Source organism: Hetaerina americana, unplaced genomic scaffold (genome assembly GCF_022747635.1).
Source record: "Hetaerina americana unplaced genomic scaffold, ioHetAmer1.1.p SCAF_5, whole genome shotgun sequence".
NCBI classification, from domain to species: Eukaryota; Metazoa; Arthropoda; class Insecta; order Odonata; family Calopterygidae; genus Hetaerina; species Hetaerina americana.
In genome coordinates this window covers 14,069,838-14,089,467 of record NW_027287095.1, presented here as the reverse complement: position 1 = coordinate 14,089,467, position 19,630 = coordinate 14,069,838, and the positions used below count along the sequence as shown (strand labels likewise).

General features: G+C 40.6%; 1 protein-coding gene across 5 annotated transcripts in view; it reads left to right on the top strand.

Moving 5' to 3' along the window:
* cora (erythrocyte membrane protein band 4.1 like coracle) overlaps positions 1-19,630 on the top strand; it is a 146,064-nt gene that overhangs the window by 94,476 nt on the left and 31,958 nt on the right. For all 5 annotated transcript variants that reach the window (XR_011702115.1, XM_071592793.1, XM_071592794.1 and 2 more), the window contains exons 3-9: positions 13,045-13,192; positions 13,635-13,710; positions 13,794-13,838; positions 14,011-14,187; positions 15,132-15,284; positions 15,439-15,624; positions 16,225-16,397. Coding sequence is in view for 4 of the 5 variants with exons in the window: in XM_071592793.1 (XP_071448894.1) it covers positions 13,045-13,192; positions 13,635-13,710; positions 13,794-13,838; positions 14,011-14,187; positions 15,132-15,284; positions 15,439-15,624; positions 16,225-16,397 (958 nt within the window). In the remaining variant the exon portion in view is untranslated. The remainder of the gene's footprint in view (positions 1-13,044; positions 13,193-13,634; positions 13,711-13,793; positions 13,839-14,010; positions 14,188-15,131; positions 15,285-15,438; positions 15,625-16,224; positions 16,398-19,630) is intronic.

Genomic DNA, 19,630 nt, shown 5'->3' with positions numbered 1-19,630 from the left:
TTTAGAATCATCCCGGATGTGATTACGAACCACACAAATTACATGGTGCAATAGATTCCGTGATGAAGGAAATCCGCGGGGGAATCGAGGAGACGAAAGACCCGGGATCGAGGCTGGGGACTGTTGGGTTAGTACACATGTGCGTGGCCTCTACTTAAAATAATCCCCGGCGCTCTTCGAAGCTGCAAGAGCAGCTGAATGCGGGCTGTAGCTCCAAGGCCCGCATCGGCCTCTCCTACCTTTCGGATGGGCCCCTGGCGACCAAAACACTCAGGGAACGCATCCTTCTGCGCACGGCCGGGGGGCGAGGAAAAAGGGGAACGGCAGGAGTCGGTAGAGAGAAGAGCGAAGGCGTGTTTCTGCTCGATCAGGCCTGGAGACGACCATAGGGCTCGCACAGCACGACATCGCCCCTCTCTCTCTCTTTGTTGGTGGAAAATGAGTTGTTAGGGATCGCCCGCCCCTTGCGGTAATGGGTGTCGTGTGCTTCTTGTGGTGATTTAGGAAGGAATCAAGGGTTATATTATATCCTTGAATTTGCGAATTTTTTTGCTTGGATCTAGAAATTGGAAAACCTAATTATATCACATTTCCTTGAGCTAACGCAATTCCCTAATGGAATTTAATCAGAAATATGGCATAGCCCATAAGGTAATATTAGTTACATTTTAAAGAAATATTGGAATGCTATAAAAGCGAAAATAGGAATGTGAATTATTCTCCTGTACTTATATCAAAGGCCTAAAGGAAGATTTTGTTGAAGTTCGTCTAATGTAATACGTAGTCGACCTAACCGTACACTTGGAAAACCTCTTCCGCAGTGCATGCGAGGAATAGCAGCCCCTCCCATGCGTAGTGGGCCTCTCCAGTTCCGGTGCCTTCCGGTGGGATTTTATGGTCTTACAAATGGAAAATATTGCACATTTACTCTGAAACCGTTATCCTGTGAGTTGATCAAAGTTTTTCGTAGTTCGAAGAGTAGTTTCATCATTTTTCAATCGTCCATGTAGGGTCGAGGGATCTGAAAAGCAGTGGTCAGTGACGGTATCTTAGAATCTCGCATTTTACTCAAGAAATGTGATAAGCACGACTTATCACCGAAAATCACTCCCTCTCTCTTGATTTTAATAACTCTGTCCAAAGCGATTTACATGCCATGGTTCCAGCTGTAGTCCCGAGAGTATGAAGTGCGCTATTGGTAGTAAAATTCACATTTATTTTTAATGTTACATAATAATTTAAATCAATAAAGAGAGGAATAATATGCACATAGTGTCATTTTGCATAAGTAATGTTATTGTTTTGTCCAGTGAGGGCGGACTTGCAATAGTACCAAAAGCAACGTGCGTTTAGGCTTCCCTGTAGATCAACGGTCGTATTTCTTTAAATATCAACGGGCTTTTTTCCCCATTAAACTCAATGAAAACATGTACGATTTAGTGGAAAGGCCGCATTGGTTATCCGCTCTATGGTGTCGTCGGCGATAGTTATTCGTCGCCTGATTTTACGACGAATATCACCCAAGAGTCTTCCCGACGTGCAGAAGGAAGTTCTAGAATTTAACTGAAATCGACAGACACTGTGGTCCTCACTGCGGTGTACCATTTTAAAGCGCGAGGAAAAAAATAGGAGCTTTGCAAACTACATAAACTTACCTTTTCAGAGGCGCAGGACACGAATCCCTCCCAGGTGCATGCTTTCCTGTAGAAACGGGAAAACGACGCTTTTCACGTTCACAGTTTGGGATCTCCTGTGCTCGGTAACGGGCTGTATTGTAAATGAGTCGATCGCATTCTTGGCTTTAATCCTCTCTGTGTATTCAACCTTTCTGCCCCTCTGCCAGGGTGTGTGACACCTTAACTTTTTCCATGTCACTCCAAGTGCACGGCAATGGATATCACTACTTTTTTCATCGTCAATGTCTTAACAATTACAATATAATAATAACTTAACATTACCTTATCTGCGACTTGGCTTAAGGAGAATATTTCAACAGCCTCTGCTTGTGCTCGTTGGGGTATATTTGGTGGTAAATTTTAATAAAATTTATTTCCAACAAAGTCTACACTTCCGGGTTATAGAGGTTTACGTTGGTCCTGCTTGAAAACCGGAGTATTTTGTGGCGTTTAAAGGTATTCAAGGGAAATTTGTATTCAGTGTTATTTACAGACCACCACAAGACCGACCTTGCTGGGTGAAGGTTTTGAGGAAGTATTTGAAAATATCTCCCGGTGAATAAAAATATCTTTATTTGTGGTGATTTTAATATTGACTTGATTGAAAGACGCGATGTCAGCTGTTGTAGAGATGTCCTCTTTAGCTACAATCTATTTTAGGTTTCATTCCGACGAGACCACAACCTTTATGGTAGTAGCTCATTGTTAGTATTGATTATCGTTGACAATATCTCTAAAATTTTGTGACATGGAAAAACGCCAGTAGAATATTTGTCAGATCACGACTTAGTATGTATACGCGGAGTTCTCATGCAAAATTAATTAGGACAAAATTTCGGAAACACTATTCCGTGACTTTTATTAATAGTAATTTTCTTACCTTCAAGTTCGAAAGGGACTGGGGTGTTCTCCTATGGGGAGAGTTCTTTCGGAAACATGATGTTGATGAGATGTATAAATCTTCAACACTTATGTGTCTAGCCTGTTCCGGGAGCTAATAGGCTGAGGGAGGAGGAGTCACTCCTACGAACAATAAAACACCTGCCCCATTAGAGAGGCTAATATTTTTCTAAATTTGAGATGCAGTGCAATGCATAAGGGAGGGAGTAATTCGCAGGAGAGAGAGGCTGGGAAAAATATCGAGAAACTTGGGTTTATTACGAAGCTTCATTTGCTAGAATAACCCTGGTTCCCTCACCCCTTCTTCTCTGTCCGCATCTCTCCTTCGACCCGATCACCCAGAACTGCGACCTTGGCCTTCGCTTTGGATTGGTTCTGTGATTCGGAATGTCTTGCGTATCCAATTTAGTCATTGCCGTCTCAAAACGTAATCCTATCCCTTGCCCTGCAAAGGAGGCTCGGGTGCAACTGAAATGAAATAAAATGCAGACGACAACAAGTGAGTGGCGATAGTGCATATTCCGATTCGAGCGTCAATTGGGGGGGGGAACTTCTTCGCGAGAGTAGATTTTTTATGGATAGTAATCCGATCAAATATGCGCATATATCTGTGCCAACTCCGATTCGCAAGAGGAAATTCTATGAATGTAACCTAAGTGAAATAGAATTTTATTTTTGAAGAAACCCTTCGTCCTCTCCTAAATTCTCGTTGGTGTTGTGGTTCATCTCCAGTGTGTGCAACGCTGCGTGAGAGGGGCGGTGTTTTGGTGAGGCGGGAGGGAGGAAATGCGGGCCTTGGAGCGGGTTGGTGCGTGTTGACGACGTTGAGTGTGCGCCGGAAGTCTTTGAGTGGACACCGTTTCGTTTTGCTGCAGTCCCCTCGTTATTTTTTGCCGCCGTGGTTGATGCAGCATCTAGTTTGTGTACACACACACACATTGTGTCCGCCCCGTCGCAGCATCATCATCATCATCATCGCTCTCGCTCCCTCACTCCACTTCCCCCTTCACCCACCTTCCCTTCCCCGATATTCACACGCCGGCGCCTCCTCGGTAGATCCCTCCCCCCGGCACGCCTCGTCGTTTATTTTTAACGACGGCGGAAACGAGAAGACGACCCTCCGCCGCCTTCTAAAGGTTATCTCCGAGGGAAACGAATGGACTTTCGATGCCCCCCCCCAATTCGTTCGTCAACCCTGCGTGTAATGGACGCTGGCTACGCCGGCTCTATTCTTTCGCGAATCCATTTTTTCGATCTGATCCGCCCTGATTGGATCTGCTTATTAACGATGCGGCCTCTCGCCAATTCTCAGGAGTTCATCCATGCGGTCCGATCAAGCCTGAAGAAATCTCCCCTCTTCCCCCACACCCCATCCCTCCCACCCTCCTGTTTTTCGATTACACCGACTTAACTGCGGTTCGTACACGTGTGTGTGTGTCATTTACGTTTTCTCTTTTTGTTTTGTTCGATACGCTATCGAATTCCGTAAATAGCGATTCTTCCTTTTGGTGTGTCAAACTTGGACCACGTAAACTGACAGCTGCTTTCTCGTTAGAAAGTCACGCATTGTAATTGATCAAGTTCCGGAGCACCTGAAGTGAAATCTATCCACGAATCTTATTGACAATTGTAGATATGTAATGGTAATTCGGGCATATTTAGCCGTTAGTATGTTCGTAAAGAGGAAGCAAGAGGTGCCTGCCGAATGCGAGGTAAACAGATATCCGTTGTCACTTAATATTTTCGATGCATATGCCCGGACATTAGCGAGTAGTGGCCTGTCAGTCCTTGATTTCGAAGATAACTGGGTCTTGTAAATGTATATTTTGAGGAACAATACTGGAGTAAGTTTTGTATATTCTCAGATCGCTAAAATTACTTTTAAGTTACACTCTTGCTCTCTTCTCTCCAAAGCAATCTGATGAGGAGTTGCATCGTAAGAGTTGAAGCTTGAGGTCACACCTACCCCTTGCGTTGTCCGAAGTGTTTCGTCGACATTCACAGCGAACGCTTCTACATTTGGCCGCCTAGATTGGTAATGTGCTTTCTTAAGTGAGCGAAAGAATAGTACAGTTAAGTTTTTAAACCCTGTGGGACACAAACTCCTCCAGATTCATCCTAAATTCCACCGAGATAAAATGCTTGCGACTAACCTACTTTGTCCTGCTTAGCGTAGGCGGCAGTTAAAATTTTGCCGGTATTCTACGAATAAGTATTTAAAAGCGATTTTATTATTAGTCCTGTTATACCGACGAAAAAATACCTGTATACCGTTGTTTACGTAATTGTTTTTATGCTTATATTTATTCAATCATTTCAAATCAGTGTTAATTCAACTAATTGCTTGGTATTTCGCATTCAGGGAAATAATATTGCTGGTGCAATTGATATTTAAGCCAAATTTTAACTTCTAAAATGCTTATGTGTTTATGTAGACTTTTTTAGTTTGCTTCAGTTTTTTTCTGTCTTTTCCTTGGTAAGTTGGCGAAGATATGATATCTAGTATGAGTCAAAGTACTATATAATTTCCGGCGAAGTAAACGCCGGGACAGAGGTCGAAGTGCATCATTTGTTGCGGGACGTTGCCCTCGGTTACGTTGATCTTCAACAGCTTAAAGCCAGGATGTGAATCCCCAGTTGCAATTATTTTCAGAAGCTTCGTGGTGAACACACAACTTCTTATCTCGCGGAATTTTCTATTTTCAATCGAGGCCGATTTCATCAGGTTTTCGTTCCCCAAAAAAGTGTGTCTATTTGGCCATCAGTTGATTGCATCTTGAATTGTCTCTCTGCTTCAGCATTTTCCCTACGTGTAATTACGTACCTTACGGTGCCAAAGGTGTGTCGTTAAGTGTTGCACAGTTGGCATCGTCGAATGTTGTCTCCTCCCAGCCCGTCTATGAATAGAGGAGTCGTTCGATTTATGTAAATGCATAGTAGTTCTGCGGAGAGGAGTGAGAGGGTAGTGGGGTAATCCTACAGGTGGCTGCGATCGCGAAAACTTACTCGTACAATGACCTAAATCTTCGAACGATTTTACTTTCCGGAAGATTCTAAGCCAATCGTGATAAAAAAAATTGCGAACTTACTTGACGCGATTGGACCAATATCCCCTTCACCCGATTTCCAGCAGGTTAAGAATTTTTTCCATTCGTATTAATGTTTTGCAGGTATTCATTTGTTTGGTCAACAAGTAACTCTTGGTACTTCCTTCCGCCTAACTCAGTGTTTACATTCATCCATTTCCTTTTCTCATCTAGATTTCTAATCATCTCATCCGTGATCCATGGCTTCCTAGTCCTCACATTAATGCTTCCCATAGTTTCTTTTGCGGCATACTATATCCCTTTTTTGATACATTCCCATTTTTCCTTGATAGTACTCAGCTCTTTTCCCTCATTCATGATATACTTTACAGGCGGCTAATACTCATTCCTTGTCAATCAAGTTAATGCTTCTACATTCCATTTGCTAACCCGCCGCTCCTGCCTTTTCCTTTTGAAACGGACGCTACACTTCATAACAACTAAATTGTGGTCAGAGTCCGCATCCGCTCCCGGGTAGCTGTTCGAATTCATCACACTGTTCCTAAATCTGTGCCTAGCCATGATATATTCTGATACCTTTCTGAGTCACCTGGCATTTTCCATGTATACCTGCGCCTTATGTGGTGTCTAAACCAAGTGTTGGCGATGACTAACCCCTGTCTCCTGCAGAAATGATTGCTTTTTCCCAGCGGTCATTCCTCGTGCCTAAACCGTAGTCCCTCACTTCATCACCATCCCTTCCTTTGCCTACGGTCGCATTCCAATCACTACCTGTGGCCTTTCCCGCTGCCGGGCACGACTCACGGCCGATTGAGCCGAGTCCCGTAGTTGCTAGGACTCGTATTCTCCATATTGTCCATCATTTTGTTCTTGGGAATGATAATTGAGGTGGCTTCTTGTTGCCTTCCTCAATAGTGTTTTTAACGTGACGCCATCCCTCAATGGCCGCCTCAAGCAGACGCTGCGTGGACTACCTTTTGTCTGGCTTTTAGCCTTTGACCCAACTGTCATGGGTGACCCTACCAGGAGCAATTATCATTACTCCCGCCAGCACAGCTCTAAGGGTCATCGGAACGCACAAGCCCTTCCACCACGTCAAGGTTGTATTCCATGGGAGGGGATATATGTATATGTGTTTATATATATCTGTGTATATGTATTCATATATATATACATATATACACCCTCTTACATACATAAATGTAATTAGCTTTTGGCGATGTCCCTTTAAGAAGAATGTCTCCCCGTCGTCCCTGGGCGAAACCTTAGTAGTGCTTCCCTGCTGAGTGCTTACTCGATTGGGCGTTGCGATGTGTTCGCAACGGGGTTGACTATTGCGAAAATCATAATTTGAGAATTTTATAGTTTAAATGTGCGATGGCAATAAGTTCCTATTTTCCCGGAAGAATGGACCGAAGCATATGTCCACAGCCGGCCGCTCCTGTAGGGACTTAAGTTTCCGATATATCGCGATATTTACGGAAGCATTAATGTATATTTTTTATTCCAAGAAACATGCGGGAGATGCGGCCACAGTAACTTTTAACGGGGTCATTCTCTTAAGTGTGCATTACAATGCCACAATTTCATAGTGTAAAAATCATTCGCGAGAAAGCACAATACTTTAAATATCATAATTTTTTATGGTAAAAATATAGGTTTACAATACATAGATAATATAGATGATTTAAGATATTTTAATTAAAAATTCACGCGTACAGTACTGTTTCAGGAAGGGGGATGGCAGGTATTTCTGATACCCTTAAATCTCCTAACACAATGGCCTCAGAGCTGCAATGATGACTGCATTTGAAGATCTTGATTTTTGGCTCTTTTATAATCGACCTTAACCTACAGTCCAAACCTGGTTTTAAAGTTTTGAGTCGTTAAACTGACGATGAGTCATTGCAATATCTCATTCGATTTATGATTGCCATCTGATTGATCCAGTTTCGTTGCCCGTTTTTAAGCGCTGGAGAAGGGCCTAGTGAAATAATTACTTTAAAAAGTTAGAACTTTTGCCTCATTAATTGCAATACCAATAATTTGTCGCGGGTAAAGACGATATATTCCAAGTAGTTAGGTGTCCAGAGTTTCACGAGGCTATTAGTTAAGCGTCCGAATGTGATATAGCTTCATTTTGGTTTAAAAACGGTCATCCTAATCCCAAAAATCGTGCCGGATTAGTGATGCGAGGTATTTGAGTTCGCAATGAGATTTTGGGTAGTTTGGAGGAGAGTTATAGGCAAGCGAGGTAGGGAGAGGAAAATAATGTTGGACAAAAAGGTAGGCCGGAAGAGTGCACAGTGCTGGTAAAGTTTCAGCTATATCCATGACTTGGTTTTATTTTTATAGTCGATTGAAGCAACAAAGATCTGTTATATTTTTAAAAATATGAAAAAATAGGTTCCGCGCCGTAGTAAAACACTTTATTTTAAAAGATCTAACACTAAAAGAGATCAAACCCGAGTTGGGTGAAGTTCATGGCGCATCTGTTTCTGTGTTTGCGAATGTTTACAATTGGATAAATGAGTTTAAATTCGGCCGAATATCCACAAATAATGAACATCGTTCCGGACGTCCAGTGGAAGTTACTCCATTTGAAATAATTGACAAGGTCCACATAATGGTTTTGAGTAATGGGCGAAATGAAGTTCGCGAAGTAGTTGGGGCTTGAGAACTTCTTGAGGCTTGAGAACAGGCATGCGTATCACAAGGTATAGTGTTTTCAATTTTGCTCGAAAAATTGGGTGTGAAAAAAATCTCGCTCGATAGCCACCGCGCTTGCTGTCGGTTGCAAATGAATTCAGTCGTGTGATCGATTCGGAGGCTGGTTTGGTGCTTTTCCAGCAATCCTGACGAGGTTCTGCGTCAATACATAACTGTGGACGAAACATAGATACACTACCATGGCCACGGATTTTTGGGATGCACGAGGAATCTTGTGCATCGATTATTTGCAAAAAGGACTAGAGGCAAATGAAATTATTGCCCCGGTTGAGCGAAGAAATAAAGAAAAAACTATATTTAGCAAAGAAAAAATTCTCTTTCCTCAAGACAGACGGGTACACACCTGCGCAGTTTTAATGAAAAAAATAAAGGAATTAAAGTTTGAATTAGTGCAACGTAAATCCTGCTCGCCAGATTTGGCTGTGACTTTTTTTATTTCTAAACATGAAAAAATTCTTTCGGCGGAAAGCGATTCGCGTCGAACGAGGTCATCGCCAGCACCAATGTCTTATGAGGACCTTCTGAAATCCTAATTTTTGGACGGCTTGAAAAAGTTTGAGAAACGCTGGGAAAAGTGGATGGAGCTAAAACGAGATTGTTCGAAAATAAACAAAAAATATATCTACTCAAATAAATTCTTTTGAAGGACTTTCCTAAGGGCATATTGAACAGCCCGCGTGTGTAGCCGTGAAAACCCTCCTGAAACGGTAGATTCTTTCGTAATAATAATTGTAAATCGGATGAGTTAGAGAAAATGAGAGGGTTCAAACCTCTCCCTTTCAAACGCATCGGAGTGGGTTGGTCAAGCATTGTTGATTAAGATTATAGTGCACTTGAGAACATCGGAGAGGGTGAAACTGCTGTTAGGTAAATAGATATCGTTCGCAATAAGTACGAGGGTAGTTAGAAAGGTTCTCGGGATCACCACCAAAGAAAGCAAAGGCAATACGGTCGGCAGGAAAGGTGATGGCCCTAGTTTTCTGGGATGCGAAAGAAATTCTGCTGATAGGTTATTTTCCCAATGTTCAAACAAATGCTGAACAATACTATGCTAAGCTCCTGGACCGACTGCAGCAGAAGATACGAGAAAAAAGGCGAGGAAGGAAGTCATATTTCATCAAGACGATACATGCCAACACTCCAGTGCCGTTGCCATGGAAAAAATACGTGAACTAAGACACGAATTGATGCCACACCCATCTTATTTGCCTGATTTGACTCCATCAGATTTACATCTTTTCCTCAAGCTCAAAATTTTTCTCGGTGGACGGAGATTCTCTTCAAACAAAGAACTAACAGCCTAAGTGGACGGGTATTTTGCAGTCCTGAAGGAATCTAATTTTCAAGATAGGATCAAGACATTGGAACATCGCTGGACCAAATGCAATAGTGTACAGGGAGATTACATTGAAAAATAGAAAAGTTTCAATGAGTTAACTCGTTTATTTTTATTACATTTCGAGAACTCATCCTAATTACCCTCGTAACCACTTCGTGCGAACGGGTTAATGGAATAACTTAGGCACGAATTTATTGATAGCGAGGGTCTGTGTGTGACTAACGCAGTCACGGTGCCCTGCCCCCCTACTAATGGGCCGCAGGTTGGTTCCGCGCCAAGGCGCCCCTCCCACACCCTCGACCACCCCCACCCCCGCGTCCACCTGTCGAGTCCACCGCCGTCGAACAAAGGAAGGGTCGGCAGTGGCGTTTGCTCGGTGGGCGAAAGAGCGAGCGTTCGTCAACGAATGCTATTGCCATGGCGCTGCAGCCATGATGGATGGCAGCAGTGCGGAAGACGCCCCCGCCCGCAGTTGTGTTGGCGGGGGAAGATGCCCGCTGTTGCGTCACTTGGGCGCCGATTTTTGGCGGCGAAAGCGGTGAACGATTGCCATCTGGGAGCATATTTTCTGCGAATTTTCGATTGCACATAATTGCAGTCACATTAGACGAGGCTTCCGTGCAGTGCGCTTTGGTCCACTTGCACGCGTCCAGGTCCCCAAGCACTGCGGGTCCCGATCACATGCGTATACCAGATCCGGTCGCCCTTATTCTACCTCCCGCATCCCCTGCGATATTTTCCGCCGAATTAAATTCATATTCAATGAAATAGCGAGTCTCCTAACCTATTTCGGGGCTGGGAGTTCCAGTAGATGCACCGTCCAATCCCACCCCCTTGCAGATGCATTGCCACGCGCAATACGAATGCAATTAACTTTCAATTAATACATGCGTAGTATAATTATGTATCGCCAGCAATTTATATTCGTGCAGATTGCCGTCTTGTCTCTTGTCACGAAGAATTATGCACCATTAACGTTGAGAATGTGTAATGTGGTATTCAGACATTGAAAGCCGCCAACATCATCTACGGGTCTGCGTTCCCATTTCCGAAAATTCATGTCCATAGTAAGAAACCACTGTAATCAAGCCGGACGTTGATTTTGATTAATGAGGGTAGGGTCCGCGCAGGGCCCCAGAGCGACTGAAATGTGTGTACTCTTCAAGGTAATGGGAGGGGCCGAGCTCCTTTCCCTTTCACGGGGACATCCCTCTGGCACACGGAAGAAATAACACTTGAAAGGGAGCTGGCGGCCGGGTTTTCATATTTTAGGTTCATACGTCGGTGGCAATAGCGATGTAGGCATTTGGATTTGTGTAGCATCCGATCCCTGGCAGTACGCCCCAACCACAATTAATCCGGGCAAGGCTCCTCCCTACCCATAGCGCGTGTGCTCTTTCTATCTTACCACCACCAAAATCCCCAGTGCGCCACCCACTCTCGCTTCCACCCTTCCTCGCGGGCCGGAAGTGGAAGTGCGCCCCCTCCCACCGCAAGTCGATCGGAACACCCCCGGATTGGAGGGGCAAGTGTTGAGTTCTCGGGTTGTGACGGCGGCGGATTTGCCGAGCGTGCTGGGAGGCATTCGCCCTTGCTACCCCCCCCCCCCCCAGCGAGGACTGCCACTCGGGTGAATACTTCGAAGAGAGGAGCCCTCCACTGCAGCCACCATTACGCCTCCAATCCCTGCCCTCACCCTCGCACCCGTTGGTGTGCTGTATGGATGCGGACCATAAAACTAATACCATGGAAAGAAGTGAATATGTAATGGAATGAATTGAGAAACTGGGTGGGAAAAAGAGGGAAAATCAGCTGGAATAATATTTTTAAATGATTCATTGAAAAAGTAGTAAAATAATTCAGGAAAGACTTGCTGAAAGTAAGCTTATGTTACCAGGATGAGAAAAAGAACCGGTGAATTTCCATGACTCTGCAATTCTTTCATTCAAGATGGAAGGGACTCGGTTCAGGGATGGGATGGGACTCTACCACCTGTTCTGGATTAGCATAGCTGCACGTCAGCTATTAGATTTTGTTTTCCATGTCAGACTTTACTCTAAGTCAGTGTGCCTCTCACACTCAAACCACCCAAGTTGGAAGACATGATCATCATGAGACTGTACTCAAAATATGACATTCAGTTTAACATTCAGGATATTAACACCAGGCTCAGAGGCCCAGGATCCCTAGGAAATATTGAATATAGAACTGTGGCTCTCATAGTGTGTATTTGTGAATTACGGAAGGGCTGGCATGGGTGATAGGTCATTAAATTGTGAAATAAGTGGATGAGGGTATTGACATAGTCTGTACATATACATGTATGTAAAAGTATGCATTAGAGGACAGCAAAATATTGGAATCTTAATGTTATTTTGAGAAATTTGTTGACATGTGAACTTGTGGTTCAAACTAAGAGACATTGGTCTGCTAATAGTGCAGGATATCTTCTTATCCTTTCTGAAGTGCATCTCTGAGCATGGGTAATGAGATGTGATTTGTGTATTTCTCTCCAATAAACTGAACTCAGTTATTTCCATCCTCTTAAAAATCATATTCTCGAAAATTTGATGGGAAGGTGTGGCCCCCTTAACCTTTATGGCTTGTGACATTCACTTTGTATTATTGGTTGATATCTACCCTATCTGATCAAATCAAACTTAAGGTTGATAACTTCGGTTTTCTTTTACATTTAGATGGGAGTGATTTCCTTCAAAGTTAATGAAATATTTCTTAGAAAAACACAATAAGGATATCTTTTTTGCATAATTTGTGACCATGCAAGTTCACTTTGATATCCACCATGATGTAGGTAATATTCACTGTAACTTTGTCATATTTTTACCCATTTGCATGTGGCTAGACAAGAGTCACCTTGCTGAAGGGTATATGCCAGGAGTCATCGTGCTTTTTTGAATTTTTTCTGTTACTTTTGAATTATTTTAAAATCATTGCATATGAATAAATATATGCTCAAAGTAAAATTAGCTATTTAATGTCCATCTACCATATCGTACATTATCATTTGAAATTGAATAATTAAACTGAATGCTTTGACATTTATGTAGGGTCTCAGTGATTATTTAAGTCACTGCTTCCATTTTTAAACTTTAAAACACAGTATGTGGTGGCAGCTTCGGTGGGTGGAATATTTTTAAATGTCTTAGTTTATGGTTACAATATATGGTTTACTTTTCTTTTAGCTTATCTAATATTTTTTATATCTTGTGTCAGTCCTTGTGAAAACATTGGGACTATTTGAGTTTGTGCAAATATGTATCTGATATAAGGAAAATTTATTTTCACTGGATAAAAGGAATTTTATTATCATTTGTGTAACTCTTCTTTTCAGCGTAAATCCAAGGGCCAAGACTTGCTTAATCGTGTTTGTGAACATATGAATCTTCTAGAAAAAGACTATTTTGGCTTGACGTATGATGATCACACTGGCGCCAGAACCTGGCTTGATATGGACAAGAGAATAAGCAAATTTGTGAAAGGTAAGCTGCTGCCCTAAGTGGAGATTAGTGTCAGTTTCCTTTGCAAAAGATAAGAAAGTGTTTTTTATAATATTTATATTCTTGCTTCATCTTTATATTAGGCTTCTACGACTGGTATCTGGTTTTGGGTTGATGTGGGATGTATGGTAACTGAAGCCATACTTCTCTTATTCCCACGAGCTTATGTTTGCCATTCATTGAGATCTTTTTTGTCTCATTCTATCTCTATTGATAGGTTAAAATATGAATTTTAGTGGTAGTTTACAAGACTATTAGCTACGAGAATGAATGATAACTTCCCTGCAATGATATAGCTGTTTTTTTGACTGACTCTTCTTATTTTGCTTCAGTGAATTAACTTTTTTGTGATCCTGTTCTTTGTTTGTATTTGTGATAGGCTTGTTGAAGCACTAAGTAATCTTTTTGCTATTTTTGCATCTAGGGGAACCATGGAAATTTAATTTTGAGGTCAAGTTCTACCCTCCTGACCCTGCACAGTTACAAGAAGATATTACACGGTATATTTTTTGCATGAAACTTCTGGAGTGGTTTTCTAATGATTGCTCATTTTAATGCAACTTGATTTTTTTTTGCTTTATAGATACCAGTTGTGTCTTCAAATAAGGAATGATATCCTTCTGGGGAAGTAAGTTCATTCAGTTGAGACTTTTGTTTTATTTATTGATGTGGACAAATTTAATGGGTACATAAGACAGTTAAAATAATCAAGATTTGTTTCATAAAAGTTTTTAATTTAATCTACGCTGTCATTAATTTTATTGGGATGCATGCATAGTTACCCTCTTTTCCTATTTTAGATTGCCTTGCTCTTTTGTAACCCATGCATTACTGGGATCATACTTGGTGCAGTCAGAAGTTGGTGATTTTGACCAGGAAGAGCACGGCAACCGTGCATACCTCAAGGAATTTCGTTTTGCACCCAATCAAGGCCCTGAGCTGGAGGAAAAGGTGATGGAGCTGCATAAAACTCACAAGTGAGTGGTGTAATAGCAGAATTTGTTATCCGCTCATTTGTTGTGGTTAGCCAGAAATGATGCTCATCAATGGATTTTAATTTTTCATCAAAACATTTTTCTTTCAATTGCTACTATTTACTTATTTCAGTGCCAATCCAATCTTTGGTATACATGTGTCATTAGCCATTTACGTTTTATATCTGGTATAGAATCATTACATGATAATGTTATTACTAAATACATATAAGTATATTCATTAGTTTATTTCTTGCAAGTTGTTAACTGGTATGGTAATGCAACATAACCAAAATAGTTGGCAAAATGATTCTCTAATTGTACCATGATAAATGTTGTTTTCCAAAAAGAATTTTTCATCAAATTATCAAAAATAAGCATATGCTTTTGTTATGAGCAGTGATTAGGAAATGCTTTGCATTTTGTTATTGTGCTTGCTTTACCTTTGTCAGAGGCAACTCTTGGCTTCTGATGTTGGGAAAATCCACCTGTCAGCCTTGAATTGCTTTTGCTCTAAAGTCCCTATATGATGTCTCCTACTCCTTTTGTGAAAAGTGTTTGAACTTGTTGCAAATTTTGATGAACATGGTTGATGGGAACCATGATGTCAGACATTTCACTTTTGGTTCCCTGCTACTCTTCTTCTACCAAATTTGAAGAAAATCAATGATGAAGAATTTTTTAAATGTCTTTTGTCATTCCTGAAGTTACTTTCTTTTTCAATTTTTGTCTCTGGCAAAGCAGTTGATTTTCCTGAACCAATCAGAAGTAATTTTTGGTGGATTTTTTTGCGATATTGACTCGTAGTGGAACCAATAATTCCTCTATAAATCATTATTAACTAAACAATTAGCTGTGTTAAGCACTAGTTATTTAAGGTCCGTCTGATGCTCTAATCTAGCCAGTGATTGGTCTTTAGGGAATGTAATGTGATATCTTTGTCATAGGGGACAAACTCCAGCTGAAGCTGAGCTGCACTATGTGGAAAATGCTAAGAAGCTTGCAATGTATGGTGTGGACCTGCATTCGGCAAAGGACTCTGAAGGTGTAGATATAATGCTTGGTGTATGCTCCTCGGGATTATTTGTGTACAGAGATAGGTGAGACTGCAAGTTAACAATGTGCATGGATCATTTAGAGTCCATACTAGTTGTAAAATTCACACTTTTTCTTAAAAGTAGTTGTGTAGTCACTAATTATATGGCTTCCATGGTCATACTTCGTCTTATAATATTTTGTTTACATTCATTTCAGACTTCGTATAAATAGGTTTGCCTGGCCGAAAATTCTTAAAATATCTTATAAACGACATAATTTTTATGTTAAGATACGACCTGGAGAATTTGAGCAATTTGAATCAACAATTGGCTTCAAGTTAGCAAACCATAGAGCAGCAAAGAAATTATGGAAAGTTTGTGTTGAGCACCACACCTTTTTCAGGTGAGATCTTTACACCTAATTTGATATGGCACTGTGTCATTTTTTATTTGACTATCAGAGTGATTGCAATGTGTTCACTAATTAAATCTATTCAGGAATCTTTTTGTGTGTTTTTTATAATATTTTTCAGAGTATTTTTAATGGGTTTTTATGATTACTGAGTTTTGATAAAATAGTTTTGGTAGTCTGATCATTGGGCATATATTTTTCAATAATATGTGATGGCATATGTGATATGTGTACCGTCAATCAAAAATCTTTGAGTCTTAATAAATTAACTATACAATGTACTTTGCAATTAATTTTTATATTAGTCTCTGAGGTTATCATACTTCCCAGAGTATGCTCGGTTAACCCCCAGGGTTCTTTGAAGACGTGAGTAATTAGTCCACTTTTCCTTTATTTATATGTAGTTCATCACTAAATGTTTCCTGGCTTTGGTTGACCTGAATTAGGTCTTTGTTTCTTAAATAGGGTGATTCACCACCCTGGATGTTGGTTTGTTTAGTTGTGAATCTATGCTCATTGATAAGGGGTGGTTTTCTTAATGTAACATTTCTTTCTCTGTCTGTGGTATCATATCTCATCCCTCCCAAATAGATTGATGACGCCAGAGCCAACGCAAAAGACTGGCCTCTTCCCCCGTTTTGGATCCAAGTTCCGATACTCGGGGCGCACACACTACGAGACAAAGAAGTCGCTGATAGAGCGTCCGGCACCCCAGTTTGAGCGGAGCCTGAGTGGGCGTCGTCTGACGTCTCGCAGCATGGATGGTGAACCTCCCTCATCCTCTGTGCTTCTTGCTCGTGGCGCCGGTGGGGACCAGAGTGGTGTGTGCCACTCTCTGACACACACACACCCTCCCACCCCCCCTGGCGTCTGCACCCTTCCCCCGCTAAGATCTCTCTCCCTTTCTCTCTCTCTCTCTTTGCACCTCTATTCGCACACACTAAAAGGGGACTAACACTAGTAGACCTAAGATCAGTGTGGTGACTAGCTTGGGGTCCGTAAGATACCCTGGTACCTCTAAAGAGACGTTTGGGATGCATTTCAATGGCATTATAAAATAATTTAAATAATCAAAGAAGTGTTATGAGATATTGTTTTAAGTCATTTGTTTTTTAATGCATTTTGTCAATGAAATAATTAAAGTAATGGAATTCATGGCATAAAGACTTTTTTCGTGAAAAGGATGCACTCTGAAATCTTGCCCAGGGCACAGGAATGGCTAGTTGGTGCACTGCTCATTGGTCACGCTTTCTCTGCTGGATGACCCCTGCACAGGGCTACTTGCTCCCACCCTTAGTCCAACCTTGAATGCTCGGAGAAAGGAACAGTGGCTGACTCCTTCCCCCAGCCTATGGCATTTGTGGTTCAGCATGATTGTCTCATATTCACCTTTTATTCCTTAATTGGATGCTTGGCTTATAGTTGTGGTTTAACAAAAAGTTAGTTGAGTGTTCAATAATCTGGTGTAATAACCATTCAATACAAATAGTTTTGCACATGAGTGAGGGGCAATTAATATCTGCATCAAGTGTAGCTTACAGCTTGACATGAAATGTTTCCACTTTAACATGTGTATGACCTCTTTTGCTACTTGTTCTTGTCACTCCATGGTGGATGTCCATTTTCTTGATTTAAAATAATTGCTTAATTTAGAAAGGGACATTAATGAACAGTTACATGCTAGATGCTATCTGTAATAAGTTCTATGTGGTTATACATGTAGGTACTCCCGGAATAATCTTTTTGTAGTTTGGTTCATAAATGGATATTTCTGTACAGTGAATAACTTATTTGAAGATGGATTGATGTTGGGTGATTGCACTGAGGTTGCATCATCATCAAAACTTTAGTTTTAGCTGATTAAGAAGAAATACAAAGGATGTGGCTATGTTGTGGCTGGTTTGATTGGTAATGCTTTCCAAAACATGAGGTATATAGGCTGTAACAAAATACTTATCACATTATCATTCTGATGTAAGAAATTCCTAAGATTCCCCCTCCATTTGAACAAATAAATAAGCATTTGAATCCATAATTCCTTCAATTAGAAAGTGTATACTGGTTTTGCTGAAGGGTGGAGGAAAGCTAAGAATTTTTTGGGAGACAGAAATTTCACCATATTTTAGGTATGGAACAAATTGAAACTTCAATGGGATTGGATTCCAAATCTGTATTTTTCTTCATTGCATCCTCCATTTTTACTTATAAATTTTGAGCGGACATTCCTATTTTCTCAGTTTACTATTTGAGTTTTCTCCTAATTAAATATTATAACTTGCATAATGTGTTGAATCCATTAATTGTTTTCTTTACCTCCAGTGTAAGTTAACATTTTAAGAAGCAAATGAATTAATGTGACTGGTAATTTTAGCCTTAAATGTAGTCATAAATGCATAAAAATATTGTTCACTTATTTTCATTTTTTTATTGATAACACAGCAAGCAATTATAAATGAAATGTGGCAAAAAGAATGCTAGAATATGATGCATGCATCAACCTTAGGCCAGCTGATTACATGTTATATGCATTGAGATGCCTCCTAATCAGAAACATAGGAAAGTGATATATGTTGATGGAAGTCAGAGTGAAAATACACAGGAAAAATTCATGAGTTTAAAGATACTTAAACAATTTCAGAGTGATTGTAAATTATCCAGGTAGAAATACCAATCTTTGCTTGCTGGGAGAGCCAACAATGAATATTTGACAATGGTTATCAAAGGTGTGACACTATTTGTTGTAAAAAAGTTTTCTAATATTGTCAGTAACTTTTATAGTGGCACAATCTTGATTTTTTTAGACTTTCTTTTATCATTTTTTAGCAAACAGTTCCAGCATATGAAAGTTTTAAGAGTTGGTATGATGCTACTCTGTTACAGTATCCAGTGCTTGAAACTCCCTAAAAAAAATTAATCTGGCCATATGGTGGTTTGCATTTGTGATTTTTGCAGTTTCTCTGACAAGCCATGTCTTCATTAATGGCAAATTATGGGTAGCCTCTATTCATGTTTCACGCATGGCTTGTATAAAAAGTACCGGGAAAAGTTTCAGGGGGAAAAATAGATTTATTTCATATATTGCTACAATGCCTCAAAATTCATCAACGTACATCTCTTGAGCGTTGACACAGTTTTGCCTGTGGTTTTCCACGACTCAAAAGTACCCTGGTACATGGATTCCAGAAGGTCCTTAAGGGTACATGTGCGAGCTTCTTTGACAACGCTTAGGTTCCCATCATGGGGTCCTTTGAGAAAGGATTCCACTTTTGGTGCAAAGTCAAGACTGTGAAGGGGTTGGGGAATCATCCTGATGTCGTTGCAGAAGGTCTTTGCAAGCAGACAGTCGACTTTGCGTTTGGTTGTCTGTCAAGACTTTCAGGGCGAGTTTAGCACAGATCTTTCACATCGCCCAAGTTTTAGTGATGATGGTGTGTAGTATCATCTTATCAATACCAATACAATCTGCAAGCATGCGCACATTTAAACTATTGTTCGAAATCAGCACTTCACCCACACGTCAGGAACAAATTGTTACCAATACTTTTTATACAAGCCTTGCAATGCCTAACCAAATATCACAATTTTTCATTACAATTGGGGGTAATATCATGAAATCAGTACTTTATCCTGTGTTTGCATTATGAACAAGTGAATGTACTGCATGGTGGTATTATTTCTTGAACCACCAAAACGTTGGTAATCAAGTATTTTCCTTTGTCCTCAGTTATCCCCATAGTCAGCATTGCGAATGGACTTAATACTGATACAAAATTTATGTAAAGCTTGATAGCGACTTGCCTACATGATGAATTGTCATGTAAAATGATTTTTACCCGTCAGTGAGACCCATGTATTATAATAATTCCCAGAGAGTTACACTCTTTATACGTGATTTTCCATGAAAATTAAAGTGAAATTTTCATGGCAGCTAATAATTTTACCTCAAACTGTTATATCATTGAAAATTTTGAATGGTTGTAGGTTTTACCATTATAAA